Here is a 24,814-nt window from a genome sequence, read left to right on the forward strand (position 1 = left end):
GGACAGGCCCCCAAACCACTCGGAAGGCCGCGTATCCCCTAGGCAAAATTCTATGAACCCAGCTTTAGTGCCAGCAGCTCCTCTGGTGGGAACCAGAACATGCCTCCCGCCAGTAAGTAACAGGGAAATTCAATTACCTTGCCACTTGTGGCAGGAGGGCAAAGATTGCACATTAAAAGAGCTAAAAATGTCAGGAAGTTATTGGGCTGATGACTCTTGCTTGCCAACACTCATAAGTGAATGCATAATGTCATAATAAACTAAAAAACACAGAAACAGACCAAAGAGATAAGATAATTGAGAATAAAACAAGCCCCAGACGCATGGGTTTGCCACCAGCCCTTCACGGCAAGTGCTGTGCTTCCGATGGGGGCGCTTTTTTCCCCCATCCCTGGCCTTTCCTGGGTCTTGCTTGGGTGTTATTTTCTTTCCCAGCCACCAACAGACTAATTCACAGGTCTTTCCCAGCAAGGAGTTTAACTTCTTTAAAAAAAAAAAAAAAAAAAAAAGGTCGGGGCGCGGCGGGTGTGGGGGTGGTGGGTACGCAGGAGACTGGGGACGCCTGAGTGGCTCAGTCAGTCAGTTAAGCGAAGGACTCCGGCTCAGGCCCAGATCTCCCTTCTGGTGAGTTCCAGCCCCCAATCAAGCTCCGTGCTGACAGTTCAGAGCCTGGAGCCTCCTACGGATATGGTGTCTCCCACTCTCTACCCCTCCCCCACTCACTCTCTGTCTCTGTCAAAAATAAATACACATTAGAAAAAATTTAAAAATAAAAGGAATTAGTTGGCACCGACTTCCTACCTGTACGCCGGCCCACACGCCCCGCCCCAGCTCCGCACACACGTTAGCCGCAGCGCACGCGCTCACACACGCTGGTCTCTTGAACACACCGAACCCTTCCTGTCCCAGGCCCTCGGGTTACTGGCGTTATCACAACTCTTCTTTTCCCAATGGCAAGCCAGGAAAGATGATAGAACCTGTGTGTGTAGCCAAAAGACTGGCCTCAACTGGTTCAGAGGGGAAAAAATTGAGCTGTGTCTTTTTTTTTTTTTTCTTGCCTTTAGCCAAAGACCTGGGAGCATTTGATGTACAGTCAGCAGGTATTTTCTTTCTTTCTTTTTTTTTTTTTTAAGAAAGAAAGAAAGAAAGAAAGAAAGAAAGAAAGAAAGAAAGAGGAAGAAAAAAAAAAAAAAACACTGAAAAGGCTTGGCTGCACTGGGGCCCTGACATGCTCTCATCTAAAGCTTGGCCCTCGGCCAAGTTCATCTGTTAATGGACAGCCACAACCAAGGGCTGCACCTCCCCCCACCTCCCCGACTCCTCTCTGTTCTCCTACCTCTTTCGAGCTCCTAAAAACTAGACATCGATTATGTCTGTTCTTTTCCCTTTCTATTCAAGATAAACAAAGTGCTTCAAGTTCAGGGCACACCCTGGGACCCTTGACAAAACAATCTATCATTCTGTCTGCTAAACCAGTCTGTCTACACCACGGCCGCGAGAGCAACGTTCCCAATGTACAATTTTCCCTTTGTGCTTCTTCCCTCTTGCCACTAACCTCCTTTCTTTACCACCTTCCCTGGAGCAGATGGACTTGACCACTTTGCTTAAGCCCCTCCTGGTAACCTCAGAAATTAAAGAAAAGATGGGAGCTCCCGGCTGCCCCTCCCCCTGCCCAGGTTTTACTCCTCCCCCTTGCGTGGCCCCCCTGTCTCTCGGACACACACACCCGATTCCTGTTAGACCCACACAATCCTTTCAAGCCTCTTACCACAGACACCCAGAAACAAATTTAATGCAAGGACTGTCCCTTCTTTTGCTCCCTGCAAGAATATTTTAAGTGAGTTTTGTTTCAAATCATATCCATTAATTTAGCCTGACTTGCAATTAAATGCAAATACACTTTTTACAACCAGTACGGAATGTATTAATTATAACTACAAATGGTCAAATGAGAGCACAGTCCCTCCTAAAAATATTAATAAAATACATAATAAATAATATTAATGAAACAAAAATAGATTCATAAGCCTTGGCCAGGGCTTTTATTATTTCACGCAAGGGGAAATCCAGCCAGTGAAACTTGCTGCACATACTTTGGCGGGACTCTGGCCAACCACCACCAGTGGACTCTAAAGAGTGCGTTTGGAGGGCGGCCGGTCAGGGGTGCTCTGGTGTTGGGGGTTCTGTGCAGATGCCCCGTTAAGAGGCTGAGTGATGGCCACAGAGCCCAAGGCAGAGCCCATAACGTCTCACACAGCTTTCCCTTGTGGTCGGGGAAAGTAACCCACAGGCTGCTTCCCCTTCCTAAGGCAGCCTAGCTGTTATTTCAGTACCCACCCCTCCCCTCCAATGAATCCCCTAGACCCAAGGGAAATGAGCCCAGCTAAATTAAGGGCTCAGGATTCTAGCCCCATCAGCACACCGTTTACTGGTTTACTGCACGAGCGTCGGAAGCCACCTTTCCTCCTGCCACACCACCAGGCCCCTGTTAACCTGTCTCCACATCACACAGCCCCTCGCCTCAACCCCCACCACAGCCTCCCCCGCTCTCTGCCCCCGCCTCTCCCCGCAAATCCAACACACCCACCGCACAATCGAATCTAATTAAGATCAGGAAGAAATTTGCATTTTCTTTTCACTGTACCCCCAGTAATCACAGAAGTTCTTCAAATTTTGAGAATTTTGTTCCTCTGCTAATTATTTCCCTCATTTTGCATTTCAAGGCACAAAGACAGTCTATCTCACTGGTGGTCTATTAATAGTTTGAAGTTTTGAGCATCAGAAGGTAGGGTGGGTTTTTTTTTTTCTTTTTTAAAACTATTCTGTCATTTCCAGTTTTGTAAAAAGGTTTTTTTGTTGTTGTTAGTGGTGGTGAATTTAATGTTTCTTCCAAAAGACAGCTTAGCTGTGCCATTCTGTATATTACGTGTATTAAGATATGATCTCCCCCTACTTTACTGATTTACAGAACCTTGGTATGTGAATGGTGGGAGGAAGGAAGGAAGGAAGGAAGGAAGGAAGGAAGGAAGGAAGGGAGGGAGAAGGGAAGGGAGGAAAAGGAAGAAAAGAAAGAAGGAAAGAAAGAAAGAAAAAGAAAGAAAGAAAGAAAGAAAGAAAGAAAGAAAGAAAGAAAGAAAATTCCTTGGCATAAGTACATGTTTGCTGATCAAATTTCAGATCATGTGTTGTTCATTATTATGACTTTACTTGAAAAACAGTTTGCCACAGTGAGATGGATTCACTTTATATGCTTACTACCCTTCCATTCCCTTTAAGTACTTTAAAAAAAAAAAACAGTACAATTTTTTTAAGGTACATTTAAAGCATGAACTGGTTTGGATTAAAACAATGTTTCAATGTCCGTAAATCCCCTCAAAATACATTTTTAAAAGACTTATGCAAAGCCACACATGATTTTGAGGCACCCAATGAGACTGTCCCACCAACAAAATTTAATGGTGATTTAAGAAATTCTAATACTTCTCATTTACTTCCTGTAGAATTATTTGTGTACTTGACATTTATACAGTTTTCTCCATTATATAACAATCTACTCTGGGTACATGAGATTATGCCAATCTATTAGAATGAAATTTGTACTCCATATAAGCACAAGTTTCCAGTCGGTTTTGACTTAACACTATGTTTCAATGTAAAGTGTTATTATAGCTGAGTATAAAGCACAGCTCCTCCATGCTCACGGTTTTTAACTCTAATACTGTAATCTTTCTTGCTGCTTCTAGGGCTGTGTCAGTGTTTACATTCCTGGAAGTTAAATAAACCGACATGGCAAAACTCCTGGATAGACTGAATAATAAGGCTTGTGATGACTAAATTGTTTACTTTTTACCTTGTTAGGATCCCTTGCTTGTAAAGTTTGGGGGAGAGACAGAGAAAGAAGGAATAAGGAGGGTGATATGAGATAGAAAGAGATTTACACACTGGCTTCCATATGTCACAAAGACCTTCCTACCCAAACCAATGTGATTGAAGCAGAGTGCCTAAGTTCGTTTTGCCGGTTTCGTTTTGTTTTGTATTCTTAAATACCAGGTCATCCGAATTCCCCCTTCTCTTTTGCCCTCCCCCCAATAAAAAGTATGAACATTTTTTTGCCCATTTTCAAATAGCAAATTATCCATTAGATTTCATCATATCTTAGTAAAGCAATTACATCAAGAAAATGATAGTGCGTGTGGAATCAATTATGCATGCAGTTGGCCGGAGACCAAAGGCTGTGAAGTCGGAGAGGGCAGAATCGCTCGACACACACAAATAAAAAGCCCCTGGATCTCACAGATGGACCCCATCAGTTCATCTTACTGCCTAAAAAGTTCATGCACTTAATAATTTATTTGTGTTCTGGATACTGTTTCCCAGCTGAATATTAACAACTTTGAACTGAAGCATGCTTTTAGCATGGTATGGATGGAAGTCACGGTAGGGCAGTGCTAGGGTCCCTCGGAGGTTAAAATTGTAGTTACGTTTCTTACACACTGTTCATTTTCCATCACAATTTATTTTCTTTCATTAAACATTCCTTTTAATCAGAATATCAGTTTCAGTGTTCTGATTCTGCTTGTTAACCAGTGATAAACTCATAGACCAAAGATGAGCATCAATAATACAGCACAGGCTATTCAACAGCAAAGGCAAATACCAAAATCACAGGCTCTCAAAAATCAGAAACCGTTAGTTAGCACCTTGTTTTCACAACCAGGGCACTTGTGTACCTTGAGGGAGGCACCCAGGAGCCCAGAGACCATGACTGACTTTCGTGACTAGGGGAGGACACAGACCGAGCAGCTGAGAACAGAAGCTGGACGAGGCCACAGGAAGACTTCCTCGAGCTCAAAGGTAAATAAGTCAGCCAAGCCCAGGCCCAAGACGCAGAGGTGCTAGGCACATATTTAAAGAAGAAACCCAAAGCATTGTAGCACAGGTCTGTACTTTGTAGCCCTCTCTCTTCCAAAGGAGAAGCCTGATGTCTTAATACGCTGGAAAATTCAAGTCTCCCGGCCACCAAGCCGCTTAACAATGCAACTGCCCGACAACTTTCGTGGGGGGAACAGGGACAGGCAGTGCATATTTCTGTACAGATCGGGATGTGCCTCAATCACACACTTAAATTTTACAGCCTTCTCCCCAAATGAGAACGACTTCCAGCCAACACTTCCACAAACTGTACTTAACGTTAAAAGAAAACGGATAAAACATATGTAATTACTCAAGGTTAGACTTCTAATTCCTCAATTCACTAAAGGAAACTTGGCAAGAAGATGCATCATTTTGCTCCTTTCTACTGGGGCATCCGAGGAGGAGAGCCACTGAGGCAGCTAATACACAAAACATGATCAAAAGTGATTAACAACAGCTTCATATGCAAATTGCATTAATGAAGGAGTGCAAAGTCATCATGTAAATTAAATATGTCAAATCTCTTGGTGAACTTTCAATCTTGAGAAGAAAAAACACTGCTTTAATTTTTTTACATCATCAATTTTGCAAGATTGAAAATCTAAGAATCTTGGTGCTATAAACAATTTTCACCTTTTTTTTCTCCTTCAGCAGGCTGACAGGCCAGCCTGATGTGCACCGAATGTACATGTTAATAGGCCAATCAAAAATGCAAAACAATTCGCAATTACTGGAAGGACCTAATGGTCATTAGAATTTACAACTAGGTAATGAACTGAAGTCTGCCCACACCATGCATATTCATAAAGCAATTTAGCCTTTGAAGATTAAAGAAGTGCTTAAAATTCAAATGAGCTTTAGCAAATTATCAGTAAGATTCATCCAAAAAGCAAAGGGTTTTTCTTCCTATGATTTCCTCATTTTTTTAATGCAAAATTGTTATATCTTCCAGACTGAGCTTAAACTAAACATTGAGCTTCTAGTGAAGCCAAAGGGGGCTAAGAGACAAACAGAGGATGCAAACATCGTTACGGACTTTGTTCATAAAACTAAGCCCTTAAGAGCCAAACCTATCTCTAAACATGGTAATTTATCAAAAACAGCCCAGAGTTGCTCACAGGCAATATACTGCACAGTCCTCCAACAAAACAGATTAACACGAGTCCCACCACCCTCCCAAAAAGCCTTTTTCCCCTCAAGTTGAGTCTCCTGTGTAAACATCCACTGTGGTATAAAAACAGCTTTTTCGTCGCCTTGGAGTGGCATTCATTTTAGAAGTTTCTGCTTCCAAAAGGGAAAGAACAAGAAAGGAGAGGATATGAGGCAGGGGAGTGAGATCTGCTTTACTTCTGGGGAGTGAAAAGCCTGTCATTGGGGAGTTCTCTTCCTGGGGGTCCCCCCCTCCGATCCTGCACTGGCAGCATTTAATTCAGGAGGAACAGGTCATGCAGACATCAGCTGACATTCAGAAAGTTGTGATGTCCACCCACCGCCACCCCCCCCCCCACCCGAGTTACTACAGAGCCTAGTGGGAATTTGGATTCTCATGCTTCCCAGTGACAAGTATGGAGGAGAATCTATCTCACACCTTGAATGCTAACTCACACGTTATTCACCTCATGGTATTTAAGAAATTCTTGTGAGAGAATTCCCAGTGAATGCCTCCTAGGGCCCCATCCCATACACCCAGCCCCGGGAAAAGCCCATGTTAAGTCCCAGCTCGGCTGGCGTACAAGTCTGACTGGGAACAAACAGCTCTGAAAAGCCCACGTGCCCGTGCATACTGCTCCGCTCCTGGACCCAGAAGACTCTGCTTTGGTGACTGTGTTTGAACCTGTACTGAAAATATGCGAGTAACTTCTTTCTGCCACTCTCCCCCCATCCCCACCCACAACCCCCAGCCTCAGACGTTTTCCTAAAGTCGATCTTACTACCTGAAATGCAGGTATCCCAAGGAAGTGGGAAAGAGAAGGGAGAAGGGGGTAAAAAAAAAATCCAGGTACTATCCCTCATTCCTTGGCTCTCTTATCCACGGCCCGTGCTCAGAAATGTGCCCCATTTTGACGTTTATTAGAAAGAAAACGACGCAGAGCTGTGTGTAACTCACATCCACAACCATCTGTATGAGCCACAGGTCCACAGTCCTGACCAATTCCCTTTGACACTAATGTTACTCTACATGAGTAGAGTTCAATGAGGGTTGATATGGGATGTGACAGAGTAAATCAGAATTAGATTAAAAACAAAAGTTTAGAAACTGATGCTACACTGCAGAGCAAATGGGACCTGAAGGCCAAATTTCCCTTAACTGCCTTCAAGTCATTTTCCCTATTAGAGCGTTTGCCTGCCACCCTCTTGCTGGCGGTACTGCAATCACATCAGAAAGTAGAGTGGAATGCATATAGGAAGGCTCAAGATATTCCTCTTTAGATACAATACCTATATATTTAATGTATAGCAATTAACTTCTGGTCAGGAGTCTATAGGCAGCAAGCTGTCCCAAGCAGATAGAGGGGGAGAGGGGGCCCAGAGCTGGGACAGGCACAAAAGACAGGTCCAACAACAATGCCTGCTGTCAGCAGCTGAATTATTTTTATACAGGAATTTTTATCTCTATTGTACAAACAAGTACGTGTCTGTGCAGACTTGTTAAGCAATCCACTTGTATGTAGAATAAGATTTTTTTTTTCTTTCTTGCTACCAGTCACACAGCTCCAAGATCAGAAGAAATACATAGTCTTTGAAGCTGCTCAAATGTTTTAGTTAAAAGGACAGCAGTTGTTTTCAAAGATCCAAGAGTATCTTTATCAGAATTAAATTTTTCCTTATTGATTTTTTCCCCTTAACATAACAAAAACATAACATGAGAAGGTTACGATTTATTATTAAAAATTTTCTCAGTCTTTAAATCATTCTTCAGTAGCCAATGTTCACTTTTAAATGTAAAAGAATAGTTGTGTTGTTGTGTTTTTTTTTTTTTTTTAATCTTAGGATGGGATGGAGTAGGAGAGAGAAACTCATGAGATTTAAAATTTAACATTGGTTAATGTATTGTTTTAACTGTGAACTCGAAGACTTGTGGAGGAGGGGGCTAAGATGAGCAGTAAATGGCTCATTGTGAGCTGCCCCCTAAATGTAAATAAATCATGAAATCACGGTATCCCCTGAGTCGGTAAAGGGAAATGCTTCAGGTTTTTGTTTTGTTTTTTTTTTTTTTGGCCCAAAAAGAGAAACTCCATATTTAAAACGTAAGAGATCAGACGTGGCATGTAGAGCCTTGTACTCCAGCTAAGTTAAGAAGAACCCAAGCTACACCTTATTTCTCCAAAAATTAACAGATGTGATTTCTTTGCAGCTTTTTTTATACATCATTACATATCAAGAAAATGAACAACTGATGAATATAAATTTAAATGCCCTGATGGTTAGCATGGGGCTTCCTTGTGTTATTTGGTTTTTTTGGTTTTTTTTTAGAAAATTCAAAAAGAAAACAGAAACCAGAGAGCATTGTGGGGGGGGAGGGGGACACAACAGCACCTGTGTTTGTTTTGAAAGCACCTTCGTGGGCTTCACAATTATTCCATTCTTCATTTTAATGGGAGTTTTTAATCAGCGGACTCACCTGTATCTAAAACTAAGATCAAATTGTAGGTGTAATTGTTCATCGCCAAGGCTAACAAGAGTGAAGATACAAACAGAAACTCATTGTGAGTGACCAGAGGTCCCCAGGTATCCCCTTCATCAACATGCCTGCTCCAGGGTCCCACTGGGAATTTCCTGGCGGGGCCGATTCAATTCTGCATAACACGCTGCCAACCCTATCTGGAAAAGTGTGTGTTAAGCGCCTTCTTGCTTCTTTTACAGGAAGTTTAAATCTGATCATCTCACCTTTAGTGGATATAATTTGTTGTGTAGCACTCTATGAACTTGGTATTTTATCTATGTGGAGAGATCAAAAAGAAAAAAGGAGGGCAGAATAGGGAGCAACTCGCAGCCCCGTCCAGCCCTCCTGCCCGGTGCATTGCCTCAAAGCAGGCACCTGGTCAGGTAAACCTTCCAGGGCATTGCATCAGATCCGCTCACATCAGTCTCCAGGGTGAACCAAGAGATGAAACACTCCGGCTCCCTGTCTGCAGACTTCTCATTCGCCAGTTCTTGGCAGCTTGTTTTTCCAAGTGTTTTGTTTCAGGAAACGTGTGTATTTTCTTTGTACGTTTTGTGGATTTACCACAACTGGTTCTGACAGCTGTTGATTCTGTTAAATGAACACATTATAAAAATCCTCTTTAAAACCTCAAGCAACAGTGGACTCAAAAATAATGGCAAAATGTTTTAATGGAGTTCCAGTTGAGAGTTGGTTTTTTTTTTTAAGTACAAATGAAGGTACAGAAGCCTTTTAAGTCAGCACTACATCTAAACTGAATGTCTGTGTGTGTGTGTGCACGTGTGTGTGTGTGTGTGTGTGTGTTTAATGGGGAAAGAGGGGTGTTGCAAATCACCACAAATATTTACACTGTATTCCCTTTGTTCAAATCACATACTTTTAACAGGAAAAGCTGGAACAGCGGCTATTTAAAATTTTAAATATTCAAACGCCTGTAATTAACCATACGAAACAAATTATGTCGCATTTCTCCATACCACACATGCAAAAAATTCTGGTGGTGGATTGGGAGGTGGCAGAGTTGGGGAGACAACTCCAAGAGGAGGAAAGGATGATGTTTTCATTTTGCCATAGATCAAAGGAGAACAAGAATGGAAACTGTAGCATATCGAGCATTTTTACATCGCTGTCTTTCACACTGGGCTACCTAAGTTTACACAATTCCCCAGACTAGCTGCATATTAAGCTTGCTGTGTACAGCTTTATTATGGTGCGGTGGTGGAAGAGGCATTAATATTCCGGCTCCGCATCTGACAGGGCATTTACATGCGCCCATCTGAGCGGCACCTGAGAGCTCCTCCAAGGTGCAGTAACTGTGCGTCTATTGTAAAGGCAAATGAAGCTCACCTATTCCCTGCTGGGGTCAGAAGTGACCTCACCACCCCCCATGCTTCAAATCCTTCCCTTGCCAACCTAACTCAATGCCATCGCAGAATGACGAATGAGCTCAGAAATAGACCCCAAGTTACTAACCCTGCTAAGAACAGCAAAAGCCTTTGCTGAAATGTTTTAAAAATGCATAGGGAGTGCAGCTGGCCAGTAAAGAGCAGAAAGGCAGATTCCAGTGAACCCAATATGGAATACGTTACATTCTAAAACTGATTAGAAATACAGTCTGATGTTTACTGGCTTCAAAGTGAGTTTGGCATCAAGCATACTGGCTTTAATAATGCTGGCATTTATTATTATTATTATTATTATTATTATTATTTTAAATCTGCCTTTGGTCTCTAGGAGAGCTAAAGCATTCTTATTCGTCAGGTTACATTTCCTGGAAATTAAGTTTGTGACAGAAAATGACTCTAGTAGCAATAATATGGTTCGTGCTCAAATTAATTAGGTCATTGTTGTAAAAACTACATGGCAAATTACAAAGGTAAATTTACTGATATTGGCCAGAGCCTCTATACCCTGGAAGTAAAGGAGAGAAGCAGTTTAAGGATGCTTATTTACCAGGGGAGGAGGAAAGGACAGAGGAGGGAGGGATACAATGGCCAATTTTCTATTTGTATTACAAATAACAATACTGGTTATTATCCATTAAATTATATAGTCTGAACATATTTATGAACTTTATTAATGTCCTCCAAATTGACACATAAAATAAAAACCTGCTTGATTTGAGACAATGTTAAAAATGGGCACTAAGTTAAAATCTTTTTTCTTTTTTAATCCTTGTAATAACAACACTGCTGACATAACCATGACCCAAATGAAATCTGAACAAGCAGAAAGGTACTAAAGATCCTTGGTGATTAAATCTCTTGCTAAAAAAGTGGCAAGGTGCCAGGCTGGGTCCAGTTTGATGCTAAGTGCTTTTTACTGCATAAAGCTGGTACTACGGTATGTAAAAACAGACTTGGGCTAGGGGTAAATTTTGTCAAATGATTCCTTTGTGCAGTAAAGGGTGTGAACAGACCAACCAAAGTCCATTAAATTAAGTTAACACTGAATGCCGTGATCTCGGTGCATCTCCCTAGCTGTGCTACTTTGGTTCAATTTCATGTTTTCCCCCAAGGAAAGCCAAACTTTCTTCCTTTCTCACTGACTAGTGTTGAAAAGCCACCATTCATCCATTCTCCTTTATTAAACACTTTCACTTAAGAAATCACAAAATTGTGAAAAATGCTTCCCTAGGATTTGCACGTTAGTTATATGCTCCAATTTAGTCCTCCCACATTAGCCAAACTACATGGGGGCTGTGGTGTGAAATTAATGATTTTCCAGGACTTGAAAATGTGCCATTAATATGCATCCAACTCTCCTCTTCCCTGAGCTTAAGGTTCGCTGTCCTGACATTGCCTGCACATTTCTACACCCAGTTGCATTTTCCAGCCCATGGGCAGCTCCACAATTAAATGCCACATGCACGAGGAGAAAGGTGTGCAAAACAGATTTCAGATCCTTTAACGTAAAAGGCACAACTTGAAATACAAGGATGGAGTGATTTAAGAAATTACAGCACTGTTTTTTTTAAGATCTCACAGAATGAACACAGAGAATGGGAGGGAAACTTTCCCCCTCTGCTCCTGTTCTTGAAGTGAATACATATTTGTGTTTCCAATAAAAGGCCATTTTTACATTAACTGTCTGTAACAGCAGGAGACAGAAAAACTAACACAATCTCCACATCACACACAGGATGATCTTCATATCACGTGGCCCTATTCTCAAAACTATTATTTATAAAAGACAACTAGGAAAATGCACAATGCATCTTTTCTGTGTCACCGGAAGGGTAATGTCTGAAGAACTTTGAGATCTTTGGGAATCTTCCACATTTTAGACTTTTTTTTTTCCTTTTTGGCTTTCCGAAGTAAATTTAGCAGCCATGCGGGCCACTGTGTTTAATTAAGCTTTCAAAAGTCCTCTGACAATGCCAACAATTGTAAGACACTTCTGTGGCTCAATCATGCAATCACTGTGACAGTTCTATTTACAATTTGTCTTAGAGAGAGTTTCTCTGACATTGTACTTTGACAAAACATCCAAGCTGCCAGTTCACAACCTTTCTTGGTCTTATTTACAAATACAGCTTGTATATAGGACTCCCAGACTCATGAACATGAGTCTTTGGGTAGTGGCCTCACAAACACAGGCTCCCAGTGAAAATCCTAGATATATATAAGGAAACAATATTCTCTATTCTCTGCATACTGAAGGTAAATAAAATGTTCACCAGTATATTGGGGTTTTGTTTGTTTGTTTGTTGTTTTCTTTTTCAGCTGCCATGCTAAAAATTCACTTCAGAAGTCAGTGGTTTTTATTCAGAATCACACAAATAAAGAGAAATTAAAAATAAGTAGTCATATTAGGATACTATAATTTATAGTCTCATTTACAATTATACCATGAAGTACACAAATACATCCCCAATTCATGCTGAGTTAGGAAAGAATTAGAATGGGTACAAAAAGAAAAGGCAAGTTGCTTTGCTAAGTTCCGAAAAGCGTTAAGTATATTATACTTGATTTACCTTTAAGTAACATGCTGACATGTTTGTTTTTGAATTAGTATTTCCCCCTCCATTAGAGTAACTGTCTTATATATTTTTATCTAGTTACGAAGTATATTGCCTAAGCAAATTCATTTTTAAATATCCTGATATAGACGTCTATGTTCATGATTTTAAGGAGAAAAAATATTATATATCAATAGTAGTATATCTGAGTACATTTGATAAGACTGGTCCTATTCTCCCCCATTCTCTTAAAAAGCTAACTTCACGACAGCCCAACCCTAATTTAAAGATTTCCATGTGTCATAAGCCAAAATCTCAAATCTGACATTGTGGGATAATATTTTTGGCCTTTTCTGTAAGTGAACAGCAGTTTCACATTCACTAATCTCTGATGAGTATTTCCCCCATCATAAAAGATGAGACTACAAAACACAGCAACAGCCCTGTTAAAAGCCCTGACTGCCAGTCACAGGCTGCTGACATCTGATGGTGAGTATCTGACATAGAAATAGATGAACTGGGCCCCACACAATATGACCTGCTCATTTCCAGTTAAATTAGTACTGTGTCAATGGTTTCACTGGATCACAGCCACACAGTATTTTGAATATGTGAATGAAATGAAAAAAGCAACCTGAACAACACACACATGTACATGGGTGAAGTGCTGAAGCTCGTAGCCATCTATACGCCAGGTAAAAAGAATCACCCTTTCCAAAACACACTCCTCTTCGGGCGGCCTATGTCCAGTCAAAATGCAGATCACTTTACTGAAGACTTAAAGAACGCTACCTTATTCTCCTATTTGAAAGGCCCCAATGCTAAGCTTTATTTATCTCAAGAAAATCTGTCACTGTTTTATTCCTGCTTCCTGCCTATAAAATGGCACAGAACACACAGGGAGCTCAAATCCAACTTACATCACTTTAATAAAGCCTTTCCTACACAGTGCACTTAAATGACTACCTTTTATGTGGTTGCCAAACATATTCTTCTAGAGATTCATCAATAGATCTCTCTACTAATATGGAGCATTGCTTCTCCTTTCTTTTTGTGACACAATTCAAATATCTACTGGATGATTATTCTTTTTGTTTCCTTCCTTGCCATAAAAAGAAAAGCAGACTTGGAATTGTAAAGGCGTGCTTGAGAGAAATGGGCTGGTAGCGTGCACAGCCGTCTTCCAGAACTTCCCTTCAGAGACACCTGAGGGCCAGGGCATCTTAATTTATGTGCGATGGTAGAATGTTAATTTCACCATAGGAAACTCTTAATTCATTACTGTGAATTATGAGAAGTCATGATTCTAGTTACTGACATCTCGCTTTGAGATGTGACCACGCTATTTATGTCCAGCCAATTCCAGGGTGGGAACAGGTGATTAAACACAATGAAATGAATCAAGGCTTTGTAATTATTTGTGCATGAAAGGTTTACCTCACCTGGGTTGCTACATTTGTGCACCCATTGAATATCTTAGATACCTTATAACGCTTTTCATCTCAGTGAAATTATTTAGTATTAGCCTTCTAAAACATCTTTTAAATTTGCTTTCTTTTCTTTTTTCTTTCTTTTGTGTTTTGTTTTTGGCAGGGCAGGGAGGGGGTGCTTCTCTGGGCTCTGCTATTATACTGGGTCTTAGAAACAAAAAACCTTTATGACAACCAGAAGGTAAGGAAAATATCTTTTCTTTCTCTATGTACATTCACAACTATAATAGTAAAAAGCTATCACTATAGTGCCTTCCCCCCCACCCCCAGCTTTTAGATTCCTCTTCTAAGTACAGAAGCACAGAATTTTGGAGCTGGTTAATCCGAGAGTGAATAACCTATTTGGGACCTCAGTAAGAAGTGTGGTTTTAATTCCTGCTTGACAGACACTGTGTTTTGTCTTTTAAACGAGCGGCCCGATATGTAAATACGATGTTACATCACGCAAGTGTTACTCCATATTTGGTGATTTAGAAAGGCTTTGGATCTCCGAAGACGACAAATCCCCTTCCGCTTGCTCTTGCTTCATTAATCATGCCTTACATTTTCCTTCCAGTCACAAGACAGCACATGGAAATGGTCACTGCCATTGCCTACTTGTGTGTGTGGTGGGGGGGATAAAATGTTAACCTACATGTCACATAAGCTAAATGCGGTGAATTCTAGAAAAATATTTTGTAAATGCAGCTTCCCTGGTACAGATTTCTCTTTTCACTAAAGGAAAAGTATCTGAGTGTTATTGCAGGAAGCATGGGGAAAAGAAAAGAAAGAAAGAAAGAAAATGCCACGTTTGATTTTAATGATCAAATTCCAGAGGGGGCGGGAAGAAGAAATAATACGACATTTAATTCCCTCTGGACCACTGACCTACTACAGTTCAACTTTGTGGTCAAACGAGGTCAGAAAGACAAGTTCCAGTGAATCAACTGATTATATGCACTATCTTTCCTAAAACTGAATAAACCTTCTGCGTTTTGGGGGAGGGGGCAGGGGGAAATAGAAGAAAGGGAACCACCAGCAGGCTTAGCATTTTTGTCACCATAGACTCTGCATTCACTTTGTCTTGTGTGTTAAATCACTCTGGTTTCACAAAAAAAATGTCTTAAGGGTCACTATATAGTGTTGCTGCTTATCACTTAGGGTAAGGATTTAAGTCCCTCTGCTAGCCGTTAATTCCTTTTCCCATGAGCTGCTGAGAAACCCACACACCTAACTACCTCTCTGCTAAAATTAACCAAAGGAAGGAGAGCTGTTGAATATGTGTATGTATTTTTCCAAGAGAATTTTTACATTGTGTTATAGCTGAAACAGTGGAAGTCTGGACTGGACATTTGTAAGGGTGACATGTGGTTGTGTAAACCACAAACAAAATCAAGATACATCTGTCAAAACCACATCAGAGACAAGAGAGAGCACAGAGAAGCATTTATCATTTAGCTGAGGAGGCAGGCTGCAGGGAGCAGCCGTTCCTGTCAAACCAACCTTTTGAAATTTCCAACATGCCCTTAAACTTTTCGAGTAAGCATGTCTGTGCGCTTCAGCAACTGCCCTCTCTACTCTGGCCTGGCCAGTCGAAAATGGCATCTTAAAGTCAAGGTCACGGTGTCATCCCACCACGGGGCTGTGTTTAATTACAGCCCCATACGGGCTGACAGCCAATATGGATCCAAGGCGAGCCCTGAAGCTCAGTTAACTCTTTCTACCCAGTCCCAAACGCCCTGTCAGCCCACCCTCCTTCGCAGAAGCCTTGAGAACTAACAGCACCCCTAGGGAGGTCTGACCAGGTATTCTGACTCAAACAGGTCATTGGCCAAACTACAAAATGCCTGTATGGCCACTTCGCCTCTGACTTGTCACCATGGCTGGAAATGGACATTGGAAACAGGGCCAGGTATACTAAGGTTCAACACTTAAAAATGAGAAGGGGAGAAAAAAAGGAAAGAAATTCAGCATCAACAGATCCAGAGACAGGGTATCAGGTGTGTGTACCTATTCCACCTATATCTGACTCAGTGAAGTGGAAAATATTTATTTTTTTTGTGTTCTGGACGTAAGCAATAGGAATGATTGTTTTAACGTTACAGGGCTGTCATGGACAGTCACATGGAGAAATACAGAAAGCTCTTCACCACTCCTGAGTGCTTGGCTACAGCACCTCTGAAAATGAAAAGAAAACATGCAAACAGCTTTTCTCCTTGCTTCTCATTTACCTGCTATGTGTTCCTGTTTGGGGCAAATTCCTCTAGATGACGTTGATAAACAATCGTCATCCTCTGGCGTGACCTGGATGCCAACCTCCACGGGATTGGATGCTTTTTTCATCTCGATTGGTGAAGGGGAAGGTGGCTTATCCACAGCTTTTTCTAAGCAGAGGCTGCCATTGCATTGTTTCCGTTTGTGCTCGATAAAAATAAGAATGTCCCCCAATGGGAAGTTCATCTGGCACTGCCCACACGTGAGGAGGTCATGGTCCCCTTCTGGAGCTCCCAAAGGGCCGTGGTCTGGTTCATCATCTGTAAGAATGGCTTCAAGAGGTTCGGCTGTGGTTGGAGAAACAAAAGCACAATTATTAGAGCACCAAAGAGAGAGAAAGGGGAAATACATTCTCAACCCCACCCCATCCCACCACATTATATAAAGTGTTTCTAGCCTCCTTCATATAATACCCAGAAAATGTGAGCACCTAAAACATGTAAGGATATGGAGGTTATCAACAAGAAAGCAAATTTATCAATGAGGCAAATCATCATATATTTAAGGAAAACTATCTGACTCGCATAACTCCTGAGAAACCACACACACACACACACACACACACACACACACTATAAATTCTGTCTGTTTTTCGAGTTTAGAAACAATGTTGACTGTTAAGTAAATAGTTAACACAGGTGACATAAAGAAAGTTTAAATAATAACTACCCCCAAAACTGGTAAAAACATGGATTGAAACCAAATTTCTTTCTTTTTTCCTACAAAGTTGTCTATTGTGCCAAAGAATAAAAGAAGAGGTAAATAAACACACACACCCTTTGTGTCAGTGTATATACTTTGAAGTATACAGAGACTTAGCTTTGTAAATTAGAAAGCTACTATATCACACACAAAATGTGCCACATTTACACCGCCATAATAAGCAAACGACTGCATTCACCTGTGAAACGGATCTAAATAATCATAACGTAGCATAATTCATACTGCCAAAAACCTTTCTGATCTCACTCTCAGTAGTGCCACAAAATCAAAGAAATACCAAATTCACTGGCAATTCTTCCCAGACACATTAGCTAAATGGGATACTTTTGAGTACTTAAGAAAATAAGCCAATTAGTCATTTTTTCATTCTGAAGAAAGGAATGCCTAAAATATTCTAAACATGTTTGCACTTGGTGGCTCCCATCACATAAAAATCAGAATGGTCAAGCAAATGCCACATCTCAGAACAAGGCTGAGAAGTCCTTTCTTTAGACTTGAAATACTTCGCCTAATGTTGTCAAAGTTGACTAATTTTCTGAATGAGCTCCAAAACGCTTCATTATGGGACTATTTCTACACACATAATCACCAGCGGATGGTATAACAAGGTAGATATGTCTTTCATTCCCGTTTCCTTTTTTTTTTTAACTTTGCACCAAAATACTCTAGCGTCTCATTTGAATAGCTTCTATGATTTTTTAACCTTCCAAAGGGGAAAAAAGAGTTGGTAAGTATCTGCTCCTGAAACTGTATGCTTACCCTATCAAAAAAAAAAAAAAAATCACAAAATACAAAACACATCCAGGATGCTGCCAGTTAATAAAACTGAAGCAGAAAATGTACAAGTCTTAAACAGTTAATCAGTCTGACCTTCTTTAGCAAGCTGCCAATTTCACATTTAATGAACTTAAAGCCACAGAGAATCAAAAAATAGATTTTAATTTGAGTGTAGAATATTGGAACCGATTTTGATAAAGTGCAAAAATCCAGTGAACTCAGGTTAAATTTATTTCAACCCTACCCAGGCTGAATATTGAGGGGGAAGATCTGGAGTAACTCCCAGATGTGCTGGGTGAAATAATATTGAGAGAGCCCTGCCTAGCTGCACCTGTGCTCAAGTAGGACATGTCATAATTTCTAGCCTCTGGTACTCCTCCTAATTTAACATAAGGTCACCACAGGAATATGAAGGTTATATTCCCACTAATAAAGACAGCAAGGTAAGCACTTATGTTTCTTTGCCCAACATACTGACCAAAAGATAAATACAAAAAACACATGCATGCTTTTCAAATAAAATGACACAAATGGAAGTGCTTTTGCATTATGCCTCTGTGTCATTTTTCTTCTACATTTGCTTTCATTTTGACCAAGTGAGGCACTGAATAGGGAAGTCATTCTCCAAGATCCCTGCTATTTGAATTAAGGATTTTTAAGTATACATTGACAAATGTGGCTTTTTGTTGTTGTTCAGCATTAACCAAGTTCTGAGGGTTACAGATTAAAGAAAGATTCAGGAATAATATTTTGTTTCATTAAAGTTAGTACTACGTAGAACCTTTGCAAAAAAAAAAAAAAACAAAACCAAAAAACATTTTTTAAACTCCACCATTAAGATTCGTTTTTTTGTTTGTTTGTTTTTTTATCCCCAAGGCCTGACATATTCTGAAAGTGGAAATATTATTTAGGAGCAAAAGGAAATATTCTCCTAGGTAGCAAATAGTTAAAGGTAATGCGGTACAAAACAGACTTGGTTAAAGTCTTCTAAATGTAGTGACTGAACTGATTTACAATCAAAACCAGGAAATGAAGTGGTAATTCAGAGGTTGCTGATTACACCTCCACATTTCACCTAATTAATTTTATAGGAGGCAAAGTTCTTGAAAATAACAAGATGATCAAATGTACAGATATAAAACCTGTAACCTCAACATTTTCTATGCTCTTAACGTAAATTATTGCTAATTAACAAGAATTATATCCTAATGTATGAAATACGTCTAACATCGGGCTTCTTGCAAAACATTTGGCTAGTAATGTTCAGAGAAATATCAAAACGTGTTTATTATTGCTGCTATATTATTAAAAATAAGACGAAGTGGGGCACAAAGAAAATATGAAAATACAATTCTCTTGGTGTAGTCTACTGATTTGCATTGACATCTTTTCTCAGTGGTAATCAACATTTCCTTTCTGGGCATCTGTTAATTTCTCTGTATTTTAATGCAAATTCCTCTTTCCCTAAAAACATTCCTAACCTCAGCCATTTTACCCCCTCCCTCAATTCAACTCCATCCTCCTTCGCCCCCACAATACCAACGTTTCTAAGCTCCGGCCTAAACCTCCCGCTACAAAGCGGGGAGTCCAGGATTGAAGTGGAAGGGAGTGGGCAAATAATCATAATAATTAGCCACGAATTCTCTACAAGAGGAGAAAAATAGAAAATAAAATGCTTCTGCGTTCAAACAGCAAGACAGACTGGAACGTCTCAATGCCCCAGCGGCTGACTGAGATCTCCTTCCTCTCTGCAGTTGCAAAGGAATAAATTTAAAGAAGACAAAAAAAAGCTCAAGAAGAAATGTAGGGAAGAAGCGAGGGAAAGGAAGGCTGTTGGGGGAGGGGGAGGGGAAAAGGAGCTATGCCTTCAACTTTGCTTTCCAAGTCCTTCCTTTTGATTGTCTTAACAGGGTAAGGAAGCAAACCGAGTCAGAAACGCAGAGAGGAAAAGCAAAGAAACAAAAGCGAAGGCTAAGGCTACAGGCCCGGGGCCCGGGGCCCGGTGGGGGCGGGCTTTGCAGAAAGTGAAGTTGGGCGCCGGGACTCAGGCACAAAGCGAGCAGCTCGCTGGCTGCAGCCTCCGGCCGCGCTTGCTGCAAACACGTGCAGCGGCGACTGCCGGGCCGTGGGGCCCGGGCCAGGCCGGGAGGCAACGGGCAGCCAGGGGCCCCGACTGCCGCCTCCACCCGCGGTCCAGCCCGGCCTCAAGGTGACAACCGTTCCCTGGCCCCGCCAGTTGGAGAAATGGGAAGTGAAGCTGGGAAAACTCGGTTGGTTAACCTGGTGCAGTCTCGGTATCCTCACACACACCTCAAGCGCGGGCCCTGAAATTCATTCTGTGTCCCCAGGCTCACACTTTTTACTTTGGGGGATCTCTGCAAATGCGTTTCCCCCGCAATTCCGGGCACGAGTGTGCGCAGCGCCGCGGCGGCTGCGGTTATTCATTATTAATGACGCTGCTAGCCCGCATCATTATGATGATAACTATTACTATTGTTGTGATTTCGGGCTCCGAGGCGAGAGCTGCGGGAGGCGGGGGAGCCAGGGGTCGGGCTGTAGAGCCGCTGTGCAAGCCCAACGTAGCCGCCGTTGTCCGTGCTTTGCGCTGGGGTGTGGGGGTGGAAGAAGTGAACCCGAAGACCAAGTGCAAACTTGCTGGATCCCGCCCTTTGGCCTTGCCTCGAAGGCGGAGAGTGCGTACCCCCCTTTTCCCCCTACCAAAAATGCCCGCCCCGAAAGAAAGCGAAAACTGCACCCCACTCCGCGCCCGGCGCACGGGATTGTCGTCCGCGCTCCCGAGCGCTTCTCCGCAGCCCCGGCCATAAGCATTTTTAAAGTCAAAATGAAGAACAAAGACATAAGGGGTGATGGGGGGAGAAAGGGAATTCTGCCTAACCGTCCGTTTCCCCCACCCCCACCCTCGCAAAGCTCGTCCCTCCCCGGCCGAGAAACGCAAAGCAGGGAGTGGGGGAGGCTCTGGTACAGGTTCAAGTTCGCTGAGCTTTCTTGATCTTGTTCTGCCTCCTAGCGACCGAATGGCTCATTCAGCCTAAGAAGCGGAGGATTGGGGGGGAGGGGGGGTCCTGAACACCGGAATGGCTCCCGCCCCCTCTGCGCACCCAGAAAATGAGAAAGAACTGGCCCTTGAAACCCCTCCATACTACTCCCTTAACCCAAAGCCCGCACTGAGACAGGGATAGAGGCCAGCTAAACCCATCCAGCCTGGAACGTCCCGAGGTGGACCCGGGGTGGGTGGGGGATAGGGGAGCAGCCTGGACTGCACGCCTCAGTCCGTCCTTTGAGCCCCCACTGCATCCTTCCGAAGAAGGTTCCGGCTTTCCCGAGTCCTGCGAACACTGCCCTTCCTTCCCGCCGGTACCTGGCCGGGCTGTAACTTCACACCGCCGCACGCCGCGTCTGCTCCGCATCCGGCGCGGCCGGGGGAGTGGGGGGCGGGGGAGAGCGGCGAGGGAGGGATCCGCGGGGGTGGGGAGAGGGAGGGCCCCGCAACGTGCCGGGGCGGGGGGAGCTTCCGAAGTGTGTGACAAGTTCCAGAGCCCAGTGAAAAATTCAACTCCTTATGCGCACACCCCCAACCCTTTAATAAATACAGAACTGGGTATAGACGGTGTTTTAAAATTACATCAAAATTTAAAATAAGGGTCACGAATGAGGAGGGGAAGGGATGTGGGCCCTCTCACGCCTTTCTTTCCCTTGCTGCCAAACTTTCCTAAGTGCCCACCGCCCGCCTTCCCAGACGCACTCGGTTAGCCAGGACACAGTAACCCACCCACCACCTCATAAAGATTCAAAAGGACCACCGCCCCCCCCCCACCCGACCCCCGACCGAGCCAGACCCGGGTTAGAGGGCAGAAACTCAAAGGTGGGGTGCAAGGAGTACCAGGATCCAGCACTCCCAAAACACACAGTCGCACATACTGCTCTCTTGCTCACCTCCCCACCGCACCCCCACCCCTCCCAATTCACCCCCCACCTGGCCTGGCAAGGCTCGGGAGGCGGGGGATAGTGGCCAGACCGGGTGGGAGGGGGTCAAGGAAAGCACGTGGTGACCTCCCCAAGGTCCGGCGCAGTGGACAAGAATGTCGGGGGGGGGGGGGTGGGGGAGGGGGAAACAGACGCGCTTTTTCAGTTGCTTTACAAAATAAAAATGCTTCGCAAAGCTGAGTTTCTCCCCAGCCGATTTCGAAGTCTGGTGGGCTGGGAGGAGGTCTGGGTATTGTGCTGGGGGCGAAAATGGACTGTGGACCCGGCTGGCGCGGAGTCGCGGCACGGCCTGCCGCTGTGCCGGCGGGCAGGCGGCTGGCGCGGGGTGGGCGATCCTGGGCAGGGCGGGGGCGCGGCGAGGCCCGGCGAGGCCCCGGCGAGGCCCGGCCGCCGCCGCCGCCCGCTCCCGGGCTGCCGCGCCGCGCTCGGTCCTCTGTCTGTTTGTTGGCAGGAGGCTCCCGCACACGCGGTGCTTGTAAACATTCAGACACGAGATTTTTCCCAATCAAAATCCACTTCCACTTTTTTTGAAAATCTTCCAAAAAATAGTAAGAGGAGGGAGTTCCTCGCTCCCTCTCCATGCCGCCGGCGCTCTAAGTTTGCAACTAAAGAGGTTTTGGGGAAGGGGGTAATTGTATTTTTCCTCCTCTAATAGAGATTGAGATTTTTGCAGGGGGGGTGGGGGAGTCAAAGAGGAGAGCGTTGCAGAAAACGGCTGGCCGAGCGTTCGGCTTCTGTTTTGGGGCAAGAAAATTTTTACATCCTCTTGCCTTGTTTTATTTTTATTTTTTATTTTATTTTATTTTTCACGTCTTCTCGCCGCCACTTGAGGTTCGGCTGGGAGGGGCGGGCAGCGGGAACCCAGGCGACGGCGGCCCGAGCGCCCTCCCTCCATCTCCCGCTCGCCCCGGGCCCTTGCTCCTGCCCTTCGGCGGCGGCGGCGCGGAAGGGCAAGCGCGAGGAGCCGGCACAAAAGGCAGCGGGACAAACACCCACCTCGGGCCGGAACAAAAGGCGGCAGCGCCGGCGGAGGCTCTGGTCCTTCGCGGTCGCCAGGCTCTCCCAGGCGCCGCGGCCCCTCTCCACACTCTGCAGACTCCAGAGCGCCGGGGGGCCCCCTCCCACAATCCCACTTTCTCACTATTGTGGGGATGACTACTTTCTTCCTAGTGCACACTTGACCGTGAGCGCGCCGCTGTCCGAGGGCCATTCTCACCTCTTTTTTCCCTGGGAATTGTTTTTTTGGCTTGGGCTCCCTCCTCCCGCCCCGTTTTCCTTCCTTCGGTGAGTGGAAGCAACCCCCCTTTTCCCCTCCAGTTCCCTCCCCTAGGTTTGCAAGAGAGTTGTTCGCATCCATAGCATTGTTCATTATTTTGCAAAATTGGAGGGGAAATCATTGCGTTCCTTTTCTAAAAGCGAAATAAAGCAGCGGAAAGCATGAAAGAGGAGGAGTCAAATTTTTGTAAATTAAATAAAAATAAAAGGTGCGTGCTATCCCAAAAGTGTACGTACGCCTGTGGTTCGGGATAGGATGAGGTTTGTTTTTTGTTTGTTTGTTTGTTTTTTCTCCCTTTAAGCTCTTTTCTCCCGACTCTCGGAGGTTCATCTCGTGAAAAAATTAAAAAATGCATGCACACACCCCTCTCTCCCCCTCGCTCTTACTTCTCGTCCTGCGCGCTCTCGTGATTATTAATAATTATTATTACTATTATTGGGTTACTTACGCGAGAATTCCCGTTTGCTTAAGTGCTGGGGTTTGCCTTGCTTACGGCGAGACATGGTGGGCTGCGGGGCGGGCGGGCGGCGGCGGCGGCGGCGGCGGCGGCGGGCGGACGACGGCTCGGTTCACATCGGGAGAGCCGGGTTAGAAAGAAGGAGACTCCAGAGAAAATATCTTCATCAGTGCCTTTTGACATCCAAAATAAATTAGAAATAATACAAAGATGGCGCAGGGAAGATGAATTGTGGGAGAGCCGTCATGGCTTTTTTTTTTTTTAAGCAAAAAAAAAAAAAAAAAGAGAGAGAGAGAGAGAGGAGAGAGAGATAGAGGGGGAGAGAGAGAGAGAGAGAGATGAAAAAAATGGCAAAAGCCCCCCTGAGCTGCAAGTTCAAGTGCGGACGTGACGTCCCTGCGAACTTGAACGTCAGGAGTCTGGATGGACAGAGACACACAAAACATGGGCAGGGCGAGCAGGAGAGAAGGGGAGGAGGGAAGGGGAAGCTCACACCAATGGACACACATCAGGGGCTGGACATGAAAAAGAGACCAGGACAAGCCAATGGCCAGTGCGGGGCGGGGGAGGTGCGGGGCGGGGGGCTCCGCAGACGCCAGACGCGGCCCCCGGGGGAGGGGCGGGCGGAGGGGAGGGGGCGCTGGGGCCGCAGGCTCACCAGTGGCCGCAGCCAGCGCCGTGGCGGCAGCGTGGCCGGGAGAGAAGAAAGGGGTGGCGGGGGGGGGGGGAGCAAGACGTGCGCCCTGCTCCCCCCCGGACGCGGACCCTAAAATGAAAGATTACTTAAAAAAAAAAAAAAAGCCAAGAGTGTACAGCAAGACTGCAGCTCGGGTCCGGGGAAGCGCGGGCGGAGGGAAGCCAGGTAGAGTTGCTCCCGGACACCCTCCTCCGTGCGCACACCCACTTCCCCTCACCGCCGCGCCACGGCCGCGCTCGCTCTCCGCGTGCGGATGCCCGGGGCCGTAGTGAAAGCCCTGAGCCCGCGGCTGCGCTCGGGAAACTTTGCCTGAGGAGAAGATAGCAAAGAAAAATCACCCGAAGTTGAGAGCTGAGCCTCCAAGTTACAGCTCCTCAGCCGGCGAGGGGAGGCGGGAGGGACCGCGCGGCAAAACGGAGTCCAGCCCAAGTTTGGAGGGTTACGGGTCCGGAAAGGCAGCTCTGGGGCCTCCCGCGGCCGGGGTAGCCTGGAGAGAGGGAGCAAGGGCGAGGGAAGAGGCCCCGGCCAGAGGGCACCCCTAAGGCCGAGCGGGGGGGGGTGGGGTGGGGTGCTGGGATCTGAGCACCCTGGCAAGTG

The 24,814-nt window shown here is 44.5% G+C and overlaps 1 protein-coding gene across 1 annotated transcript; it reads right to left on the minus strand.

Moving 5' to 3' along the window:
- Positions 1-6,447: 6,447 nt before the first annotated feature.
- Positions 6,448-24,067, minus strand: LOC125918424 (B-cell lymphoma/leukemia 11A-like). The gene is made up of 2 exons (XM_049624418.1): positions 23,512-24,067; positions 6,448-16,569 (listed from the first exon to the last, which is right to left on the minus strand). The coding sequence occupies exons 1-2, from the start codon at positions 23,564-23,566 to the stop codon at positions 16,232-16,234; spliced, it is 393 nt and encodes a 130-aa protein (XP_049480375.1). The 5' UTR covers positions 23,567-24,067; the 3' UTR covers positions 6,448-16,231.
- Positions 24,068-24,814: the final 747 nt, after the last annotated feature.

Source organism: Panthera uncia, unplaced genomic scaffold (assembly GCF_023721935.1).
Source record: "Panthera uncia isolate 11264 unplaced genomic scaffold, Puncia_PCG_1.0 HiC_scaffold_767, whole genome shotgun sequence".
In the NCBI taxonomy this organism is placed as follows: Eukaryota; Metazoa; Chordata; class Mammalia; order Carnivora; family Felidae; genus Panthera; species Panthera uncia.